Source organism: Calliphora vicina, chromosome 3 (assembly GCF_958450345.1).
Source record: "Calliphora vicina chromosome 3, idCalVici1.1, whole genome shotgun sequence".
In the NCBI taxonomy this organism is placed as follows: domain Eukaryota; kingdom Metazoa; phylum Arthropoda; class Insecta; order Diptera; family Calliphoridae; genus Calliphora; species Calliphora vicina.
The window spans coordinates 34,813,289-34,832,879 of record NC_088782.1 but is presented as its reverse complement, the minus strand read 5'-3'; the positions used below and the strand labels follow the sequence as shown (position 1 = coordinate 34,832,879).

Here is a 19,591-nt window from a genome sequence, read left to right as displayed (position 1 = left end):
TTATTATTAAGAAGAGAGTATTACATGTGATTCAAGTGTTTCTTTATGTTAAAAGGAAAAGGTAATTTGGGAAATGTGATTTATAAGCAATACATTTATGCTTTTGCTTCTAAACTCTTTCGGTACATATGTGTATGTAACGTATGTACGTTACAGCTAAAAACAACCTAACTTTAAAACTTTGCGGTCAAGTTCTGATTTCAAATATTTAACTAATAGCTCACAATCTATCGATTAGACAGGCCAATTTAAAACATTATCTCATTACATTGTAACCACACGATTTCATATTGGCTTCTTTTTTGCAGAAGTTTAGAAGGCGGACATGAATATAGCGACTCCATTATGTGGAAATTACAATCGAAATGACAAACATATATGTCCTTTGCACTCATGATGAAGAGTATAATTAAAGACATGAATCATGACATCAAAACAGCTCCTATTTCAATAATTTGTTTGTTGGTGATGGCTGCCTTAGCATAATAATCTAAATTCATAACACAATTTCTCTCAGTGTGAAATGTTTGTTATTTGTGTCATTGTCAACTTGCCTTGACAGCTGCAAACGTCACAAAGAAACGTGCATGTTTATGTTTTTATTTATAAAATAGTGGTTCATTTAACAATTTGTTGATTTTTTCTTCCAAAAAGTGTATAAATCTAGTTTATATACATTTACGAAACAATTATGTTGGACGATAGTGAGAAACATAGTGAAGCAACTGAATTGAAACCTAAATTCGAGAAATTGGGTGGCTATGAATTCTATCATAAAGTATTAGGTTCACCCAAATACATTGTTGCACCAATGGTGGATCAAAGTGAGTTGGCTTGGCGTATGCTGTGTCGCAAATACAAAGCTGAGTTGTGCTATTCGCCTATGTTTCATAGCAATCTCTTTGCAAATGATCCGAAATATCGCAAAGATGCATTGCAAACCTGCCCCGAAGATCGACCATTGATAATACAATTTTGCGGCAATGATGCCAAAACAATACTGGAAGCCGCTGCTTTAGCACAAGACTACTGTGATGCTGTTGACATAAATTTAGGCTGTCCTCAGGCAATAGCTCGACGAGGTCATTATGGTTGCTTTTTGCAAGATGAATGGGAGTTGTTGGAAGAAATTGTAAAAACTTTACATGTAAATCTAAAGGTGCCGGTAACATGTAAAATACGCATTTTCGAGGATAGAGAAAAGACCTTACGCTATGCCAAAATGTTGGAAAGGGCAGGTTGTCAATTGCTAACGGTACATGGCAGAACCAGAGAACAAAAGGGACCCTTGACGGGTATTGCTGATTGGAGTTATATACGAGATGTTCGCCAGCACATAAAAATACCAATGTTTGCTAATGGCAACATCTTGTGTTTGGAAGATATTAAAAGATGTATGGAAGAGACCGGTGTCGATGGCGTTATGACCGCTGAGGGAAATTTACACAACCCAGCATTGTTCTGTGGCCAATCACCAAAAACCTGGGAAATGGCCGAAGGTTATCTGTCTTATGTGGAACAATTTCCCTGTCCCATTTCTTATATTAGAGGACATATGTTTAAGATTTTCCATCACATAATGAATCTTAAATCAAACAGTATACTAAGAGAGGAATTGGCGGTGGCTAATGATGTGCAAAAGTTTCGTGATGTAGTCAAAAAGATCCAAGTAAAATATGAACCTTATCATGAAGGTCTCCAGGTTTATGAAATGGAAGAAGTTGACCCAAGTGTTACGCAACATACGTTGGGTTACAATCTCGCCTTACCGCCCTGGCTGTGTCAACCCTATGTACGAGTACCACCAGAACTGCATAAACAAATTATTGCCGAAAAGGTGCGTTTAGCAGAGGACCCCAATAGAGAGAAACGCCACTATTTTGACAACGATGGCCAGGAGATTTCACGTAAACGTATGAAAAAACTGAGACGACGTATGCGTCGCCCCAACAAGCCCGAAGGTAAACATGAGCGTAATTTGGAGAATTGTGATCAATGCAACAATCCCATGGGCTTTAAGTGTGAATTTCGTCTTTGCCGTATTTGTTGTCGTGAAAAATGCTACTCTGAGGATAATGACTGTCCGGGTCATGGTATTCTAATAAAGTCTAGACGTGCTAAGGCGAAACAATTTGAAGAATCCAAAAATGATTCTGGTTTGGCTGATGAAGCTGACGAGTCCGGAGAAAGTCTAAAGGAACAAGATGTTAATAAGCTCTCGGTGAACGTTAGTAACTCTGATATTAGTTAGTAGTGAATTATTTAAAGTGTTTAAAATTTAGTTAATTTGTAGAAACACTTTCCTTAATAATATAAAAAAAAACATTATAATTTTATGTTATTAGTCATAATAATTATATCAAAGGTTTATTAAACATTTATTTTAATAATGTATTAAACAGACCCCATTAAAATAAATTAAGTGATAATGGAAAATTTTAATGTTTTAATATCTTACGTGGGATTTTGTGAAATTATAATTTTACACATGTAGCTTTACTTAGTTATGTATTATGTGTTTCGCTCACAAACAAAGAGAAGGATATACAAGACAATGGAAACTTTTCCAAATATTCAATAGGTCAAAATACAAAAAAATCTTAAGAATTTGTATTGTTCCGTTTTTACCTTTTAACAAGTAAGACAGCTATATTCGGAGCTATATTTTATATATCCTTCACCAAATTATACTTCAAAATACAAATTTTAAATATTTTTTTTCCAAAGTTGTTTTTTTAATTTTTTGGAAAAAATTTTTTTCGAATTATTATAAAATTTTTTTTGGAATTTAAATTTTTTGATTTTTTTTTAAATTTAAAAAAAAAAAATTTTTTGTTTTTTTAATTTTTTTTTGCTGAAAAAAAAATTCGGGTTAACAAATATTTTTCCAATTTTATTGTCCATATTGTCTATACTAATGACTTAATAATCCAGATATAGGTCAAAAATAGGTTGTCCTGGTTTTTTCCTCATATCTCAGCCATTTGTGGAACGATTTTGCTGATTTTTAATAGGAAACCTCTCGAAAGCATGTCTGACAGAATTATTGAAGATTTGGATCCCGAAGATATGTGGAGTTTTCAGAAATTTGATTTCAACAGACAGACGGACATGGCTTAATCGAAACTTATATATACCCTTCTCACGAAGGTGAAGGGTATAAAAACGGGGGTTTATTTCCTTTAAATAAACCAGATACTTTTGATTGCAAATAAAAGCAGTTTAGTAGTTTAAAATTGTAACAAATGTACAACAACACCAATTTAAATTGTCACTATGTGTTCTAATACGCACACACACGTTTATAATATACACGAATTCTCGGAAAAAGCAGCACACTTTAAGGCACACTGTTGATGTTTATTTACACAGCGTCTATCATGAACTAACTGACGACTGCAACCTCTGTCACTATTTATACACACGCCATCTCTCGTGAACCTTCTACAATGATCTTAACGAACAACTACTATATTCGAATTCTAGAGCTTACGAAGTTAATGTTTAAACATTCGGCGTTGCCATACTTTCAAACAATGCTAACAACCGCATGCTATCAACATTGTTGATAAGTAGGAGCTTCTACAGATGGAAATGTTTATAAACACGATGAATGTTGCTGGCTGTTGCTACCGACCGTTAAATTCAAATTGCTAGTGCAAATTCGTAACAGTATTTGTTAGTATTTCATTTGTTATAAACAAAGGTTCGAAAGAATTGATTCTTAATTCCAAAAATAAATTTTATCTCTTAAACATTTCGTTGATGAATTCAATATGAATTAAATCATAGGCTTAATTCCTTTGTACTTAAAATGTAATAAATTCATTCCTTTGAGAATCCATTCTTTATAGAAATTATTCCTTATTGAATCATTCAAATGTTATTGAATTCAAATCCATTACAAAATAGTTTTAAAAATGTATTGAATGATTTAATTTTTCTTCAGTTCAAATCTGTTACAAAAACAACTTTGAGAAATCATTCTTTATAGAAATAATTCCTTAATCATTAAATTTTTTGGAATTCAAATCCATTACAAAATAGTTTTAAAAATGTATTGAAGATTAAATTTTTCTTCAATTCAAATCTGTTACAAAAAGGCTATAAACAGTTTTTTTCAATTCATTTTGTAAATGATTAAAAATAAAACAAAATAAAAACTGAATGAAGAACAATTTTTTCATTCAATTTGTATTAGATTTGAATTAACAAAACTTTAATCATTCAAATGTTGAATGAATTCTGTTATGAATTAATTCCATTATGAATTACATAAATAAAAGCCTTTGAATAAAGCTAAGGAATGAGTTGTTGGGAATTGATTTATGGACTTGATTTTAATTGAATTAATTAATTCGAAACTCTGGTTATAAACAATGTTAATTTTACACACAAAGAATATTTACGCTCAAGAATATTCAATGTTAAAAACACTGCAGAAATCTCAGAATATCAGATTCCAGTATTCGCTTTATGTATAAAAGCGTTTATGTCTAAATGATGAAAACGCAGATAAAAATATAATTGCCATTTTTAATCAATTATTTAGACTTTTTTTTAACAACAATTAATTAATTTGATAAGATTCGCGTATCCGAAAAAACAACAGCAGACTTAATATATAAATCAGGTACTAAACAAAAAATACAAACAGTTTCATGGTGAATTCAAGCGAAATGAAGAATATTATACTCCTACCTACATTGGTAAGTTAACAAATGCTAGAGTCCTTTGTTAAATCTAATGTAAATTTTAATTTTTAAAAATATTAGTTCTTTGTGCAACTAACGGTCTCATTGGCCCTGGAATATTCCGAGCTAGTAGATGTTTTTAGTGCGGTGCAAAATCCCTGCAACGATATACGTAATGGTCAGTTCATTTGCCAGGATTGCGGTACATTAGCGTTTTGTTTGCAACAAAATGGCGATTGGACAACATTAACAGTGACAGAATGCCAGACCCAACACAATTTGTATTGTGATGAGGAAGCTCGTGGTTGTGTTTTTAAGCAGACCTGCAAAGAAAATTCAAGAGGTCCCAAATTTGAATGTCAAAATGCTGGCATCTTTCCGGATCCTTACGATTGTAAATACTATCATGTGTGCGATAATAAGAATGAAGGTGAACGTTTAATATGTCCAAGTGGCACAGCTTATTCACCAGCCTCCAAGACCTGTTCTCTAACGCCCAATACTGACATCTGTTTGCAACCTCAGTATGAGTGTAAAACTCTGGGACAAATGGGAGCTTGGCCAACAGATCCCAGCATTTATTATGTGTGTCATGCTACAAGTGTGGCTGACAATGCAGTACGTTACCCGGTGTTGTATCGTTGTCAGAGCGGTTATGTTTTCAACAACAATAAATGTATTCCATATACATCATCTACCGTAGCACCACCGAAAGCCCCAACTGCTGTACCGGAAAATATAACATGTACTCGTGATAGCGATTTAACTCCCAATCCATATGATTGCTATTCGTATTTTATTTGTGTTAATGGACTATTGGTTTCTACCACGTGTCCTACAGGCACACACTTCAATTCAGATACGAAAAGTTGCGTATTTGGAAGATGTTAAACTTTCAGATAAATAAAGATTAAAATGAATTATGAAATAATTCTGAACATATTTAGTTGGTGCTTCTATAAAATTTCAATACTTATTAGATTTGTTAAACCTATTTAGGTAAAATAACAATTGGTTTTAGAAAACTAATATTGGGAAAACAAAATCCTTTGTCTAGATTTTTACTGGAGAATAATATTTTTAATTTTTTTTTGAAATTTAAATTTGGTTGGCGGAGTTGAAAATTCTCAAATTGCCAGGTTATCCCACGTTGATTTTAGTTCCTAGTCGACCTATATCATCATATAGGAAGCTGGAACTTTAAATCATTTATTAAAAAATTAGGTTATGAAAACCAAAAAACGATTGCATGTGGACAATGCAAACTTCGAGAAACTGTAACGCGGTACAGTTAGACGACGCCAAACATTATCCAATGAGAGAATGAGCCGCAAAACTCTCGAAGGCAGCGAAAAAGGGACGGCCTGATTGCCCTTAAGCGATAATGACAATGACGCGAGAGCTCTTTCTCCACCCAGAGCTGAATTACGACTGGAGGATAATATTGCTTAAAAAAATACATGAAAGTATATTTTACTATTTATAACTGTTTTAATTTTGACATATATTAAAAATCCTTATTGGGACATTTTGTCCAGGAAATTATCAAGCTTCTTTGTAAATCTTTTTAAGGAACTTCTTACTTAGAATTCGAATAATTTAAGATTGTTTAAAAAAGCAAAACAATTTCAAACTTTTAGAACTTGTTCCAAAATTTCTATTTCTAGAAAGACTACAACCAGAACAGTAACTACTTGAAGAACAATATTGTGATTATCAAAGAATTCTATAGAGTTTTATAGGAACTAGTTAACTTTGGTTTTAGACTAGTTCCGAACATCATGGAGCCTTTAAACAAATTTTTATTTAATTCTGGAACAAATTTGGAATATAATGTTGGAATATAAAATGTTGTTCTTTAAGGTTTTTACAGGCGACAATACTGAATATTAATACATTTCACAATTAAAATATTATTGAAATCATTCGGTATCTGGAGTACGCCAAGGTTGCCTTTTATCACCCCTACTGTTCCTGATCGTTATAGATGCAGTTTCCAAGCGTGCTAAAGAAAACAAATACCGAGGTATCGTGTGGAATCCAACCAGACCTAACGACCGCCATGAGTCATAAAACTACGCTGCCATGCAGGATAAGTTAAATAACCCGGCATATACATCAAGTACATTTGGCTTTTGAATAAATATACCAAAGACAAGGGAGATCCGCATTAACTCTAGATCGGACGACCCCTTAATACTCCATCAAAAACATGTCGAACGTGTTGAAGATTTCCAATATTTGACAGTGTGGTAACTAGTGAATGGTAAATCGATTACGATTATGGTAGAAAATCGATTTTCATGGTCTAAAAACGATTATTTCGTGATCAATTACATACTCCGATTTTTATGTTGAAATCGATTTTTGATAACGATTAATCAAAATAGAAATAAAATTCCGTAACTTTTTGTATTGTCTACGTTTTTTTGCTTTCACTAAAATTTGAAATATATTAATCTTCAGCTGACATCGGAAAATATTCACGAAGGACCACATTTTTTAATGCGGAATTTTTTCAACCTTAAGAAATTTTTATAAAAAGAGCTACGAAATTTTTTCCATAAAATTGTTGTCAAATGTTTGCCGTTACGGTTTATAAAATGAGCACCTCAACACAAAGGAGTTATAATATTCTTCCAAAATATGATTTTAATCCGTAATTATAGCGTATATGGGTCATTTCGATTATTAGCTTTTCATACCATTCACTAGTGGTAACTGAGGATGGTGGTACAATTAAAGATGTTGGAGCTTTTACACAACTTAACAATGTCTAGAACTCTAATATATATAGCGTAATGATCAAAATCCAAATATTCAAATCATGCTTCTAACTGTATTATTCTATGGATACGAAACTTGGTTCGTTACCGAAGGTATTAAAAATAAAGTACGAGTTTTTGTTAACAGATGTCTTCGAAGAATCCTTAAAATCGTTTGGCCTTGTATAATATCAAATCACATCTTTGGGTAAGAGCAGCAGTAAAAGATATTAATATTGAAATCCGGTCATAACCCACAAGGAAATGGGAAAACTGGTCGCCCTAGAAACACCTGGCGAATTTCAACATCACAAGAAGTTAACGAAATGTCAGTCAGCCTAGGACAACTATGCGATCTTAAGGACCTGACAACGAATAGAAAAAGATGGAGACAACTTATAGACAGCCTACATGAGTTTTTGACAAATATTAATAATCAGAATTGTCGTCTGTAATTACCTTTAATAATGATGAACAAAAAAACATATGATGGATTTGGACGATTTTATTAATCTAATTGCTTTAGAAACGTTAAAAAATTTACATCGATTCCTTTTCCACATTTTTTTAAAGAGGATTTTTAGGCATTTAAAAAACGAATAAAACAAATGTTAAATAGATAAAAAAAATTGGTTAATGAATCATAAATTCCTGATCTCCCAGATCGTGTTGTAAGTATGACAATTTCGAATAAAAAAACACGTAAGAAATTATAGTCGGTTAGGCCCGACCATATAATAACCTACACTGAGTAAGGCAATCATTATTAACAGGCCTGTCACATATTTCGTTCGGAGTGGTTTCAATTCCTAAGTTATTATTCCGATCGATTTTGTTTTAGCTTTTTTGTCAATTCCCAAAGTTCTTTATAATCCTGAATTTCCAAATTTAATTTGTTCTTTTTCACTTTTTCTAATGAAGCAAAATGCGGAATTAATTTCACTTTCGATCGGAATGGAATTCTGTGATTAAAATTTCAATAATTTTTTTTGTAGGTGATTTTCGGAAGTTGTGTTATATAGGAGCTATGAAATTAGGTCGAGTGATTTGTTTCTGTACAGAAATACTGTTGAATTTTATATGGATATCAAAATTTTTATGAGATTTATGCTCGTTAAAGTGATTTTCGGTAAAGGGCCTATATGGAGGTCAATTATGGATTGATCCAAAAACAAAATTTAAATGTGATTTTCTTTTATATAAAAACTGGTGCCGAATTACCGCATTCGATATCGAGTAAAATTGATCGAAATTTTTTTATTTGCGATTATGACATTCGATACCGACCAAGAAATTTAGTACATTTTGTTATAATTTCGTTATCGAAATTATTTTTCGTTACGATAGCTTATTCGATCACGAATGCGGTAATTCGGCCCATGTTTGTGGAGAAATTTGTGTGGAAAATCCTATAGGCATCGTTCTTGTGCCGAAAAAATGTATGTATGTGTCAAATTTGTATTGATAAATGGACAGCCGTCAGGCAGACAGAAAGACATCGTTCAGAAAGTGATTCTGAGTCGATTAAAGTAGGTGGGTGTTACAAACATCGGCCGATGTGCCGATTCTTATATGTATACCCTTCACCAAATTATACTTCAAAATAAAAATTTTAAATATTTTTAGGTAAACAAAATTTATTAAATTTCCAAAGTTGTTTTTTTCATTTTTTTTTTAAAAAAATTTTCGAATTGTTTTTTTTAAATTTAAATTTTTTTTGTTTTTTAAATTTTTTTAATATTTAGTGAAAAATGCTTTTGGAGAAAAAAAAATTCGGGTTAAAAAATACTTTTTCCGATTTTGACCCATTTTAAGCAAAACCAGACCAAGGTTGGTAAATAAAATTAAATTTTACTTTTCAAATGCGAATAACTCGTAAACTATAAGAGATAATATATGGCTAAAGCAATGTTTTTTGTAGATCTCGTCTAGTAGATTCCATATATATATATATATATATATATATATATATATATATATATATAAATCTTTCAAATCGGATCGCAAACAAAAATTTGGCATCATTTTCAATTTTTGATATACCCGAGGTGCCCCACTTTGGGGCATTGTGGCTCGGCCCTCCTTGGTGTTATAAGCCCAAATTCAAAACTTAATCTTATCAAAACCTCCTCTATGGCCATGGGAAATTTTATTAAAATCGGGCTATTCGTTTAGAAGTTACATATTTATTTCCACTTTTTTTTCAGATCCCGGGAATGCTTCCGGCTCGTTTGGAAAAAACCAGGACAACCTCGATTTTTGACCTACATATATGTATCTGGATTACTAAGTCATTAATAATATTGTGTACTTTTCTGAACTCTGATTAATATAGACAATATGGATATCTAATAATAGATATTTCAAAGACCTTTGCAACGACGTATATAAGAACACAGTAAGTTGGACCTACAATGGGTCAAAATCAGAAAAAAATATTTTTTAAGCCGAATTTTTGTTTCGCTAAATACTAAAAAAAATTGAAAAAATAAAAAAAAACATTTTTAAATTTAAAAAAAAAACATTTTTAAATTTAAAAAAAATAATTTTTAAATTTATCATGTACGATTATGGGAGTGGCAAAATAAGTATTTCGAAGAAGATCAATCAATGCATCGTTGCTGTTGGGATTTTGACTTATTAGTTTAATATCTAGAGAAGTTTCGATTATATTGTGAACTACTATTTCGCATACATAGGTAAAATTACCTATAAAAAACTTCAAAAATTAATCTAGAGCAGGGAAGCGCAAGAGAAATTGTAGTTTGTGTGCATGTATGGGTTAAAAATAAAAAAATCGCAACAACAACAAGCAACAGAATGAAATATTTGTATTTTTACGCTCTATTGTTTGCAACTAAATGTATTTTTTACGCTCTTGCTGTGTGTTTTGTTTACTTTCGGGTTGTGTACGTGTAAATTCACGAAAATGTTCGTAATCTCAACAATTGAACGCCTACCAATGATCTAGAGAAATTTTTACTATGACACCAAATAAGTAATTAAGTGATAATAAGATAATGGTAAGTATTAATTAAATTTCAAAAAATATGTACTATATAAAACAAAGTTTTAAAATAAAGTTGACATCAGTTTTAGTAGAGTATTAGCGATATACGTACATAAAACATATTAAATATGAGCTATTTGATTCTAGTTCAAGTGGTAAAGTAATTGAGTAATATATCTAAAACATTTAACGCTGAAATGGAACAATCTTTAAGATACAAATTCTTATTCAATACATATAGATTACATTTATTTATGTTACCAATTATGTAATAATACTTTTTAAAACCAGTTAATTTTAAATATGGACCTAGTAATACTGAAAGGTTTTCTAAATTTACCATATTTTCATTTTGTTGTAGATTTTAGTTGCCCTAACCTTTACTTCGTCATCTGCTCAATCATCTCTAGTCGATCCATTTACTACTGCCCACAATCCCTGTGAACATGTTCGTAATGGTCAATTTATCTGTCTAGATTGTGCAACCTTAGGATTTTGTGCTCAACGAAATGGTGTTTGGACAACATTAACAATTGGTACTTGTAAAACGGATCAACATTTGTATTGTGACGAGCAGGCACATGGTTGTATTTTTCAGAAGACCTGTAAGTCCCAGTCAAGGGGTCATAAATTTGAATGTCAAAATGCTGGTATTTACCCAGACCCATATGACTGCAGATATTACCACAAGTGTGGTGAAAACAAGGAAGCTGAAAGTGAGATATGTCCCAATGGAGCAGCCTACTACCCAGCCACTAAAAGTTGTTCGATTACAGTCAATCATGAGCTGTGTGTGAGACCACAATACAATTGTACTACTACGGGTCAAACTGGTGCTTGGCCTACAGATGCTAAGATCTTTTATGTTTGCCTTGGAGAAAGGCCGATTTTATATAATTGCCAGAGTGGTTATAGTTTCGTCAATGGCAAGTGTAACAAGAATAGCACTCCAGAAATGACTTGTGTTAATGAACATAGTTCTTTGCCCAATTCTGATGACTGTCGTTCTTATTATATGTGTACTGATGGCATATTGATTAAAACTACTTGTCCAAATGGCAGTTATTACAATTCCTATAGAAAAACTTGTGTATTTGGATCTTGCTGAAGTCATTTGATTTTTTTACCATAAAACTTATTAAAACTCAATTTAAATCGTAAAATATGTTTTTATTTAAAAAATATCTTTATTTATTTTCTTATTTAATAAAAATGTTCTTAAATAGATTCATTGGAATTTGTAATATAAATGAAATTTTATTAAATGGAACCGTAATGGAATCATATTTTATCCTAAAACCTATAAAAACCCAACTTGTGTATATAATCTATAGAAAAAACATTAATTTATGTTTTTATTTCAAAAAATAACTTTATTTGATTAAAAATGTTCTCCATCAACAGCTACCGAAAGAACAGGAAGAAGTAGCTTCATTGAAATAGGTGCCCGAGGGGCATACCATTTGTTTTAAACTACCACTTATAGCCGAACAATAATAATATTTACGACAATCTTCGGTATCAGCAAATAGTCCAACATCCGAACATACTCTAGGTACACCGGGAGCCATGGTTGTAGGCACTATGCCAGTTGGTGGTGTTGTTGAGTTAGGGACTATTGGATTATTAGTGGGAGGATTGCTGGGGAATTGTTCATTTGCGTTGGCTGCCCGACAAAAGTAACCATCAAATATTTCACCATCATCGCAACGATACAAAGTGGGATAGAGAACACGTTCATCTTGATTCGAGGTGGCCTTGCAGATATAAAATATATTCGGACTCATGGGCCAAGCATGAGCATCACCGGCATTTATGCACTTAAATTGTTTCTCATGACACACCGAGTGTGTTATGGTTAGGGAACACTGACCGGTAGCAGGATTGAACGCCTTGTCACTGCCACAATCAACACTGGCCGAAACTAAAGTGGGGCCGACAAAGTAGCACATATGATACTTCTGGCAATCGTACGGATCCGGAAAGACACCGTGCGATGTGCAGGGGAAATTGCCCTCAAAACTGAAGGGATGACAAGGTCCGGTTGCATTGCTACAAGTGCCCAGACGTGCATTACAATAGAAACCATTTTGTGTGTCACACGTTTCTACCGGTATATTGACCCAACCATTAGAATGTTTAACACAGGTCGATAATAAATCACACGATTCACAGATGGGTCCAGGTGACTGACGTCCTTCACAGGTGCTGGTTTCACGTGGTTCTATTTGAGTTCTGCTGAAACTGTTAAAGCTTATTGCTGATACTCCTAGAGCGATGCTGGAGACCTGCATGCAAATAAAGTAAAAATAAATTTAATACAATTTTTTAAATGAAATCCATAATTAGAGTCTGATTCAGAAACTAAAATTTTGAAATTTTTGTATGAAAAATACTACAAAATTATTTGAAAATTGAGTGATTTCATAGGGGGCTTTATGACTTTAAGTCATGCCTTAAAAAAGAAAATTCTGTTATACACAAGATTTTCTATAGAAAATTCTGTTATACACAAGATTTTCTATAGAAAATTCTGTTATACACAAGATTTTCTATAGAAAATTCTGTTATACACAAGATTTTCTATAGAAAATTCTGTTATAGACAAGATTTTCTATAGAAAATGCTGTTATAGACAAGATTTTCTATAGAAAATGCTGTTATAGACAAGATTTTCTATAGAAAATGCTGTTATAGACAAGATTTTCTATAGAAAATGCTATTATAGACAAGATTTTCTATAGAAAATGCTGTTATAGACAAGATTTTCTATAGAAAATGCTGTTATAGACAAGATTTTCTATAGAAAATGCTGTTATAGACAAGATTTTCTATAGAAAATGCTGTTATAGACAAGATTTTCTATAGAAAATGCTGTTATAGACAAGATTTTCTATAGAAAATGCTGTTATAGACAAGATTTTCTATAGAAAATGCTGTTATAGACAAGATTTTCTATAGAAAATGCTCTTATAGACAAGATTTTCTATAGAAAATGCTGTTATAGACAAGATTTTCTATAGAAAATGCTGTTATAGACAAGATTTTCTATAGAAAATGCTGTTATAGACAAGATTTTCTATAGAAAAATCTGTTATACACAAGATTTTCTATAGAAAATGCTGTTATAGACAAGATTTTCTATAGAAAAATCTGTTATACACAAGATTTTCTATATAAAATTCTGTTATACACAAGATTTTCTATAGAAAATTCTGTTATACACAAGATTTTCTATAGAAAATTCTGTTATACACAAGATTTTCTATAGAAAATTCTGTTATACACAAGATTTTCTATAGAAAATTCTGTTATACACAAGATTTTCTATAGAAAATTCTGTTATACACAAGATTTTCTATAGAAAATTCTGTTATACACAAGATTTTCTATAGAAAATACTGTTATACACAAGATTTTCTATAGAAAATTCTGTTATACACAAGATTTTCTATAGAAAATTCTGTTATACACAAGATTTTCTATAGAAAATTCTGTTATACACAAGATTTTCTATAGAAAATTCTGTTATACACAAGATTTTCTATAGAAAATACTGTTATACACAAGATTTTCTATAGTAAATACTGTTATATACAAGATTTTCTATAGAAAATACTGTTATACACAAGATTTTCTATAGAAAATTCTGTTATAGACAAGATTTTCTATAGAAAATTCTGTTATAGACAAGATTTTCTATAGAAAATTCTGTTATAGACAAGATTTTCTATAGAAAATTCTGTTATAGACAAGATTTTCTATAGAAAATTCTGTTATAGACAAGATTTTCTATAGAAAATTCTGTTATAGACAAGATTTTCTATAGAAAATTCTGTTATAGACAAGATTTTCTGTAGAAAATTCTGTTATAGACAAGATTTTCTATAGAAAATTCTGTTATAGACAAGATTTTCTATAGAAAATTCTGTTATAGACAAGATTTTCTATAGAAAATTCTGTTATAGACAAGATTTTCTATAGAAAATTCTGTTATAGACAAGATTTTCTATAGAAAATTCTGTTATAGACAAGATTTTCTATAGAAAATTCTGTTATAGACAAGATTTTCTATAGAAAATTCTGTTATAGACAAGATTTTCTATAGAAAATTCTGTTATAGACAAGATTTTCTATAGAAAATTCTGTTATAGACAAGATTTTCTATAGAAAATTCTGTTATAGACAAGATTTTCTATAGAAAATTCTGTTATAGACAAGATTTTCTATAGAAAATTCTGTTATAGACAAGATTTTCTATAGAAAATTCTGTTATAGACAAGATTTTCTATAGAAAATTCTGTTATAGACAAGATTTTCTATAGAAAATTCTGTTATAGACAAGATTTTCTATAGAAAATTCTGTTATAGACAAGATTTTCTATAGAAAATTCTGTTATAGACAAGATTTTCTATAGAAAATTCTGTTATAGACAAGATTTTCTATAGAAAATTCTGTTATAGACAAGATTTTCTATAGAAAATTCTGTTATAGACAAGATTTTCTATAGAAAATTCTGTTATAGACAAGATTTTCTATAGAAAATTCTGTTATAGACAAGATTTTCTATAGAAAATTCTGTTATAGACAAGATTTTCTATAGAAAATTCTGTTATAGACAAGATTTTCTATAGAAAATTCTGTTATAGACAAGATTTTCTATAGAAAAATCTGTTATAGACAAGATTTTCTATAGAAAAATCTGTTATAGACAAGATTTTCTATAGAAAATTCTGTTATAGACAAGATTTTCTATAGAAAATTCTGTTATAGACAAGATTTTCTATAGAAAATTCTGTTATAGACAAGATTTTCTATAGAAAATTCTGTTATAGACAAGATTTTCTATAGAAAATTCTGTTATAGACAAGATTTTCTATAGAAAATTCTGTTATAGACAAGATTTTCTATAGAAAATTCTGTTATAGACAAGATTTTCTATAGAAAATTCTGTTATACACAAGATTTTCTATAGAAAATTCTGTTATACACAAGATTTTCTATAGAAAATTCTGTTATACACAAGATTTTCTATAGAAAATTCTGTTATACACAAGATTTTCTATAGAAAATTCTGTTATACACAAGATTTTCTATAGAAAATTCTGTTATACACAAGATTTTCTATAGAAAATTCTGTTATACACAAGATTTTCTATAGAAAATTCTGTTATACACAAGATTTTCTATAGAAAATTCTGTTATACACAAGATTTTCTATAGAAAATTCTGTTATACACAAGATTTTCTATAGAAAATTCTGTTATACACAAGATTTTCTATAGAAAATTCTGTTATACACAAGATTTTCTATAGAAAATTCTGTTATACACAAGATTTTCTATAGAAAATTCTGTTATACACAAGATTTTCTATAGAAAATTCTGTTATACACAAGATTTTCTATAGAAAATTCTGTTATACACAAGATTTTCTATAGAAAATTCTGTTATAGACAAGATTTTCTATAGAAAATTCTGTTATAGACAAGATTTTCTATAGAAAATTCTGTTATAGACAAGATTTTCTATAGAAAATACTGTTATAGACAAGATTTTCGATAGAAAATTCTGTTATACACAAGATTTTCGATAGAAAATTCTGTTATACACAAGATTTTCGATAGAAAATTCTGTTATACACAAGATTTTCTATAGAAAATTCTGTTATAGACAAGATTTTCTATAGAAAATTCTGTTATACACAAGATTTTCTATAGAAAATACTGTTATACTCAAGATTTTCTATAGAAAATACTGTTAAACTCAAGATTTTCTATAGAAAATACAGTATGATCTTGAGTATGATTTTCTATAGAAAATACTGTTATACTCAAGATTTCTATAGAAAATACTGTTATACACAAGATTTGCTATGTAAAATGCTGTTACACATAAGATTTTCGAATCGAACAAATCGGGTACAAACGAATTAGTTTCAAATTTGGATTTTTTTAATTACAAGAATTTGTTTATTTTTTCATTTGAAAATTTTAGTAAAATCGGATTATGGAAACCAACCCGATCTGACTGCAATATAGAAATTCCATTAAAGGGACATGTTGTTGAGTTTTTGTAAAATATTAATTGTTTGCATTTATTTATAACGGATGCCTAACGAAATGTATACAGTATTATATGGAAAATATGCTATCTATATGCTTAAGGCCACATTTTAGATGTATTTTTGGATATTTGTTTGAAATAGAGACATTTTGAAATTGTAGAATCATTGATAGTAGTTTTAACCGAGGTAAAGTTAAGAACGAGTTATTCGTAGCAGATGATCGGGTCTTTAAAATACGTTCGTAATAACGGAGTTTTATTTCAGGAATTAATGCTTGTAGTGTTAATAGTAATGGCGAAATTTGGCCAAAAAAAGTATTAAAAATTTTCTTGTTCTCTACATAGATTTCTTGAAATTTACTAAAAATTAACAGTTTAGTATCCACATATCTATAATAATGTTCCATTGTATGTACAAACATCCATACAAAATTGCACAAATTACACTTTTTATCACACTAATTTTATTTTATTAGTCATACCAAAAAAAAATCCAAGCTAAATTTTATTTTTTACCATTAAAATCCCAATAATACACTTCATGTTGAATACCGAAGCCACACAATAATTTTTTATAGACTTTTTAGCCTTGATTTAGGAACACGATTGAGAAAACCACACTCAATAAAAAATTACTTCTTTTTTTGGTTCTTTTTTGTTCTATATAGGTAAATATTTGTCTTTCAATACTTTTCGTATCTTAACTGATAATATTTGTTTTTTTTGGGTACTTTTTTTTTGGTTATTTCGTTAGAAAAATGTTCTTTTTTTTATAATATTTGTTAACTGGTGTGTCGTTGATTGTTGTAAATACTTTCAAGTATCGAAATTATCTAAAATGATAAACATTGCTGTCTCATGTATTTATACTGTATATTGAATAAAAAATCTTTTTTGGGATGTTCTTCTCATAATATTTTTTTTTTTTTGGTTCATATACTGAGTCAAATTGACAAATATATCTTTTTTGGTTATTATATTTGTTAGTGTTGGAAATATTTGTTATATTGAATGTATTTTGATTTAATTGATGTGCTTGGTTTATCGTAATGTTTGCTATTTTGTTAGCTTTTCATAAAAAACCAAATCCATTTAAAATCACAGTGATCACAAACAAATTAAGAAACTCCACGCTTCAAATTAAAGGTTTCAATATTAACAATTCGCAAGGGATAATGTAACTACTTCGCCCCATTTTCTCATTCTCTGATTATCGTTTTTTCTATGAGAACAGTCATTATATCGTCACGATAAAAAATAAATCGAGATTGAGGAATTGAGGCAGCGAGTTCTTAATTTTGTATCTATTAATTTGACACATGCATTCGAATTATATATCAATATCTACGAATAATTGTGTCCTCTATTCAAAAATTTTTTTATTATTATACAAAAAAGACTTTTTGAAAAAGAAGGAACCAATAGGAAAGTATGAGTTGTGCAGCAATTGAGTTTACCATAAGTTAACGAATGAAATCCGAGAAACCGCGTTATATATTACCTCAATGGAGGCCAATCGCAATGTACATAGGTTTCATCCTTAGGTTGCATCCCTAGAATGTTCAGACATGTCATACAGTACATGACAATTACAGACCTTACTTTATACGATAATAAGATCCTGACCTAAGCCTGACTATTCGACATACCAAAAATTCCTGTACTCCTTAACCTTCTCTTCAAACCCTTTCTGGTAGACATGAAAATATCTTAAATCTCGGCCTGAACTATTGAGGGATATTCGTGAGATATATGTGCAATGATTTCATCGTTGGAGTCAAATCAGGTTTGGAAACAAGAAATAGTCAAACGGAGCTAAATCCGGAGAATAGGGAGGATTCTAATTCATGAATTTTTTATATGGAAACTGTACATGTGTGTACCCTTTTGAGTACCCGACTGTGAGCAAACGCGGCTGCCATCTTGCGGACAGCTTTCTCATACCCAAGTGATCATTCAAAATTGAAACCAATGAGCCATGTGAGATGCATATGCATATGCTTCTCGCACTTTCAATTTCCGATTGGTCAACACCATATCGTGATTGTTTTCAATTGTTTCGGGTGTAGAGACGTCCAGAATGTTTGGCATATTCCGTGCCTTTACGGCCACAACGAAATTCAGTGAACCACTCTTTTATCATTGAAATAGATGGTTCAGAGTTCCCATAGTATTTATCAAGCTTAGCCTTTATTTGAGTGATGTTTTTTTTTGCAAAAAATAATTCACTCTTTTCCAATTTCTCCTCAAGTCACGAGGTAGTCTGCTATCAATAGCTGTCAAACACAAACTAAGAGACGCAGCTTGTTTAAATTTTAATTGTTGCCATTTCAGTTAAGAGCCGGGAAATTCAAAAAGTCGCGGACTTAAGTCCCAATTTCGACATATTAAAAAAGAGAGTCATTCAACTGTAAGAACCCACTCATTGTAAATAATCCCATTTGGGCTTTGTCGGAATGGTGTGACATGAACAAAGGAAACTAGAATCGAAGTTCCAATCTACTTATACTTTGCTCCCGCGTTACAAAGCATAATTAGATGAGGCCTAAAATCTTACTTCGTTAAAATTTGTAGTTATCCGACCGAGAGCAGAAGCATTTAGCTCGTCGTATCGTACTCAATAGCTACACATAGTCAATAAGTTGCAGTTAGCCAATGAGAGCTGAAGAATTTATCTCCTCGGATCGTTAGGCGACCAAGAGCCGAATCATTTATCTCGTCGGATTGTACTCATTAGCTAGTCATAGCCAATAATTTGTAGTTAGCCGATGAGATCTGAAGAATTAATCTCCTCGGATTGCATCCATTACCCATAATTAGTCGTTAGCCGACCGAGATCCCACGCATTTATCTCATCAGATTATATTCACTAGCTAGTCCTAACTTATAGAGCTAACGAATTTATCTCCTTGTATTGCATCCGTTGCATTTACTTTATAATAAGTCGTTAGCCGACCGAGAGCGTTTATCTCGTCGAATCCTTAACAAACATATTCCAAAGATACAAGACAGCTCTGTGGTAAAGAAGATTTCAAAGGAATCAGACCTTTGAATCT

General features: G+C 30.8%; 4 protein-coding genes across 4 annotated transcripts; 3 read left to right on the top strand and 1 right to left on the bottom strand.

Annotated features, from left to right (window-relative positions):
- Positions 1–624: 624 nt before the first annotated feature.
- Positions 625–2,436, top strand: Dus1 (Dihydrouridine synthase 1). Its single transcript, XM_065505022.1, has one exon. The coding sequence runs from the start codon at positions 692–694 to the stop codon at positions 2,249–2,251; it is 1,560 nt and encodes a 519-aa protein (XP_065361094.1). The 5' UTR covers positions 625–691; the 3' UTR covers positions 2,252–2,436.
- A 2,221-nt stretch (positions 2,437–4,657) lies between these two features.
- Positions 4,658–5,636, top strand: LOC135954992 (peritrophin-48-like). The gene is made up of 2 exons (XM_065505260.1): positions 4,658–4,709; positions 4,776–5,636. The coding sequence occupies exons 1-2, from the start codon at positions 4,662–4,664 to the stop codon at positions 5,583–5,585; spliced, it is 858 nt and encodes a 285-aa protein (XP_065361332.1). The 5' UTR covers positions 4,658–4,661; the 3' UTR covers positions 5,586–5,636.
- A 5,136-nt stretch (positions 5,637–10,772) lies between these two features.
- LOC135955389 (uncharacterized) lies at positions 10,773–11,577 on the top strand. Its single transcript, XM_065505740.1, has 2 exons — positions 10,773–10,781; positions 10,831–11,577. Exons 1-2 carry the CDS (start codon positions 10,773–10,775, stop codon positions 11,575–11,577), a joined length of 756 nt encoding a protein of 251 aa, XP_065361812.1.
- A 274-nt stretch (positions 11,578–11,851) lies between these two features.
- On the bottom strand, positions 11,852–17,166 carry LOC135953899 (uncharacterized). Its single transcript, XM_065503926.1, has 2 exons — positions 17,052–17,166; positions 11,852–12,757 (listed from the first exon to the last, which is right to left on the bottom strand). The coding sequence occupies exons 1-2, from the start codon at positions 17,076–17,078 to the stop codon at positions 11,867–11,869; spliced, it is 918 nt and encodes a 305-aa protein (XP_065359998.1). The 5' UTR covers positions 17,079–17,166; the 3' UTR covers positions 11,852–11,866.
- Positions 17,167–19,591: the final 2,425 nt, after the last annotated feature.

What these genes read in the sequence shown, in the direction of transcription:
- LOC135954992 (XM_065505260.1), top strand. Translation starts at nt 4,662, where the DNA reads ATGGTGAATTCAAGCGAAATGAAGAATATTATACTCCTACCTACATTG. An exon ending in TTATACTCCTACCTACATTG is followed by an intron (nt 4,710 to 4,775) that starts GTAAGTTAACAA and finishes TAAAAATATTAG; the next exon opens with TTCTTTGTGCAACTAACGGT.
- Dus1 (XM_065505022.1), top strand. Translation starts at nt 692, where the DNA reads ATGTTGGACGATAGTGAGAAACATAGTGAAGCAACTGAATTGAAACCT.
- LOC135953899 (XM_065503926.1), bottom strand. Translation starts at nt 17,078, where the DNA reads ATGAAGTGTATTATTGGGATTTTAATG. An exon ending in GTATTATTGGGATTTTAATG is followed by an intron (nt 12,758 to 17,051) that starts GTAAAAAATAAA and finishes ATTTGCATGCAG; the next exon opens with GTCTCCAGCATCGCTCTAGG.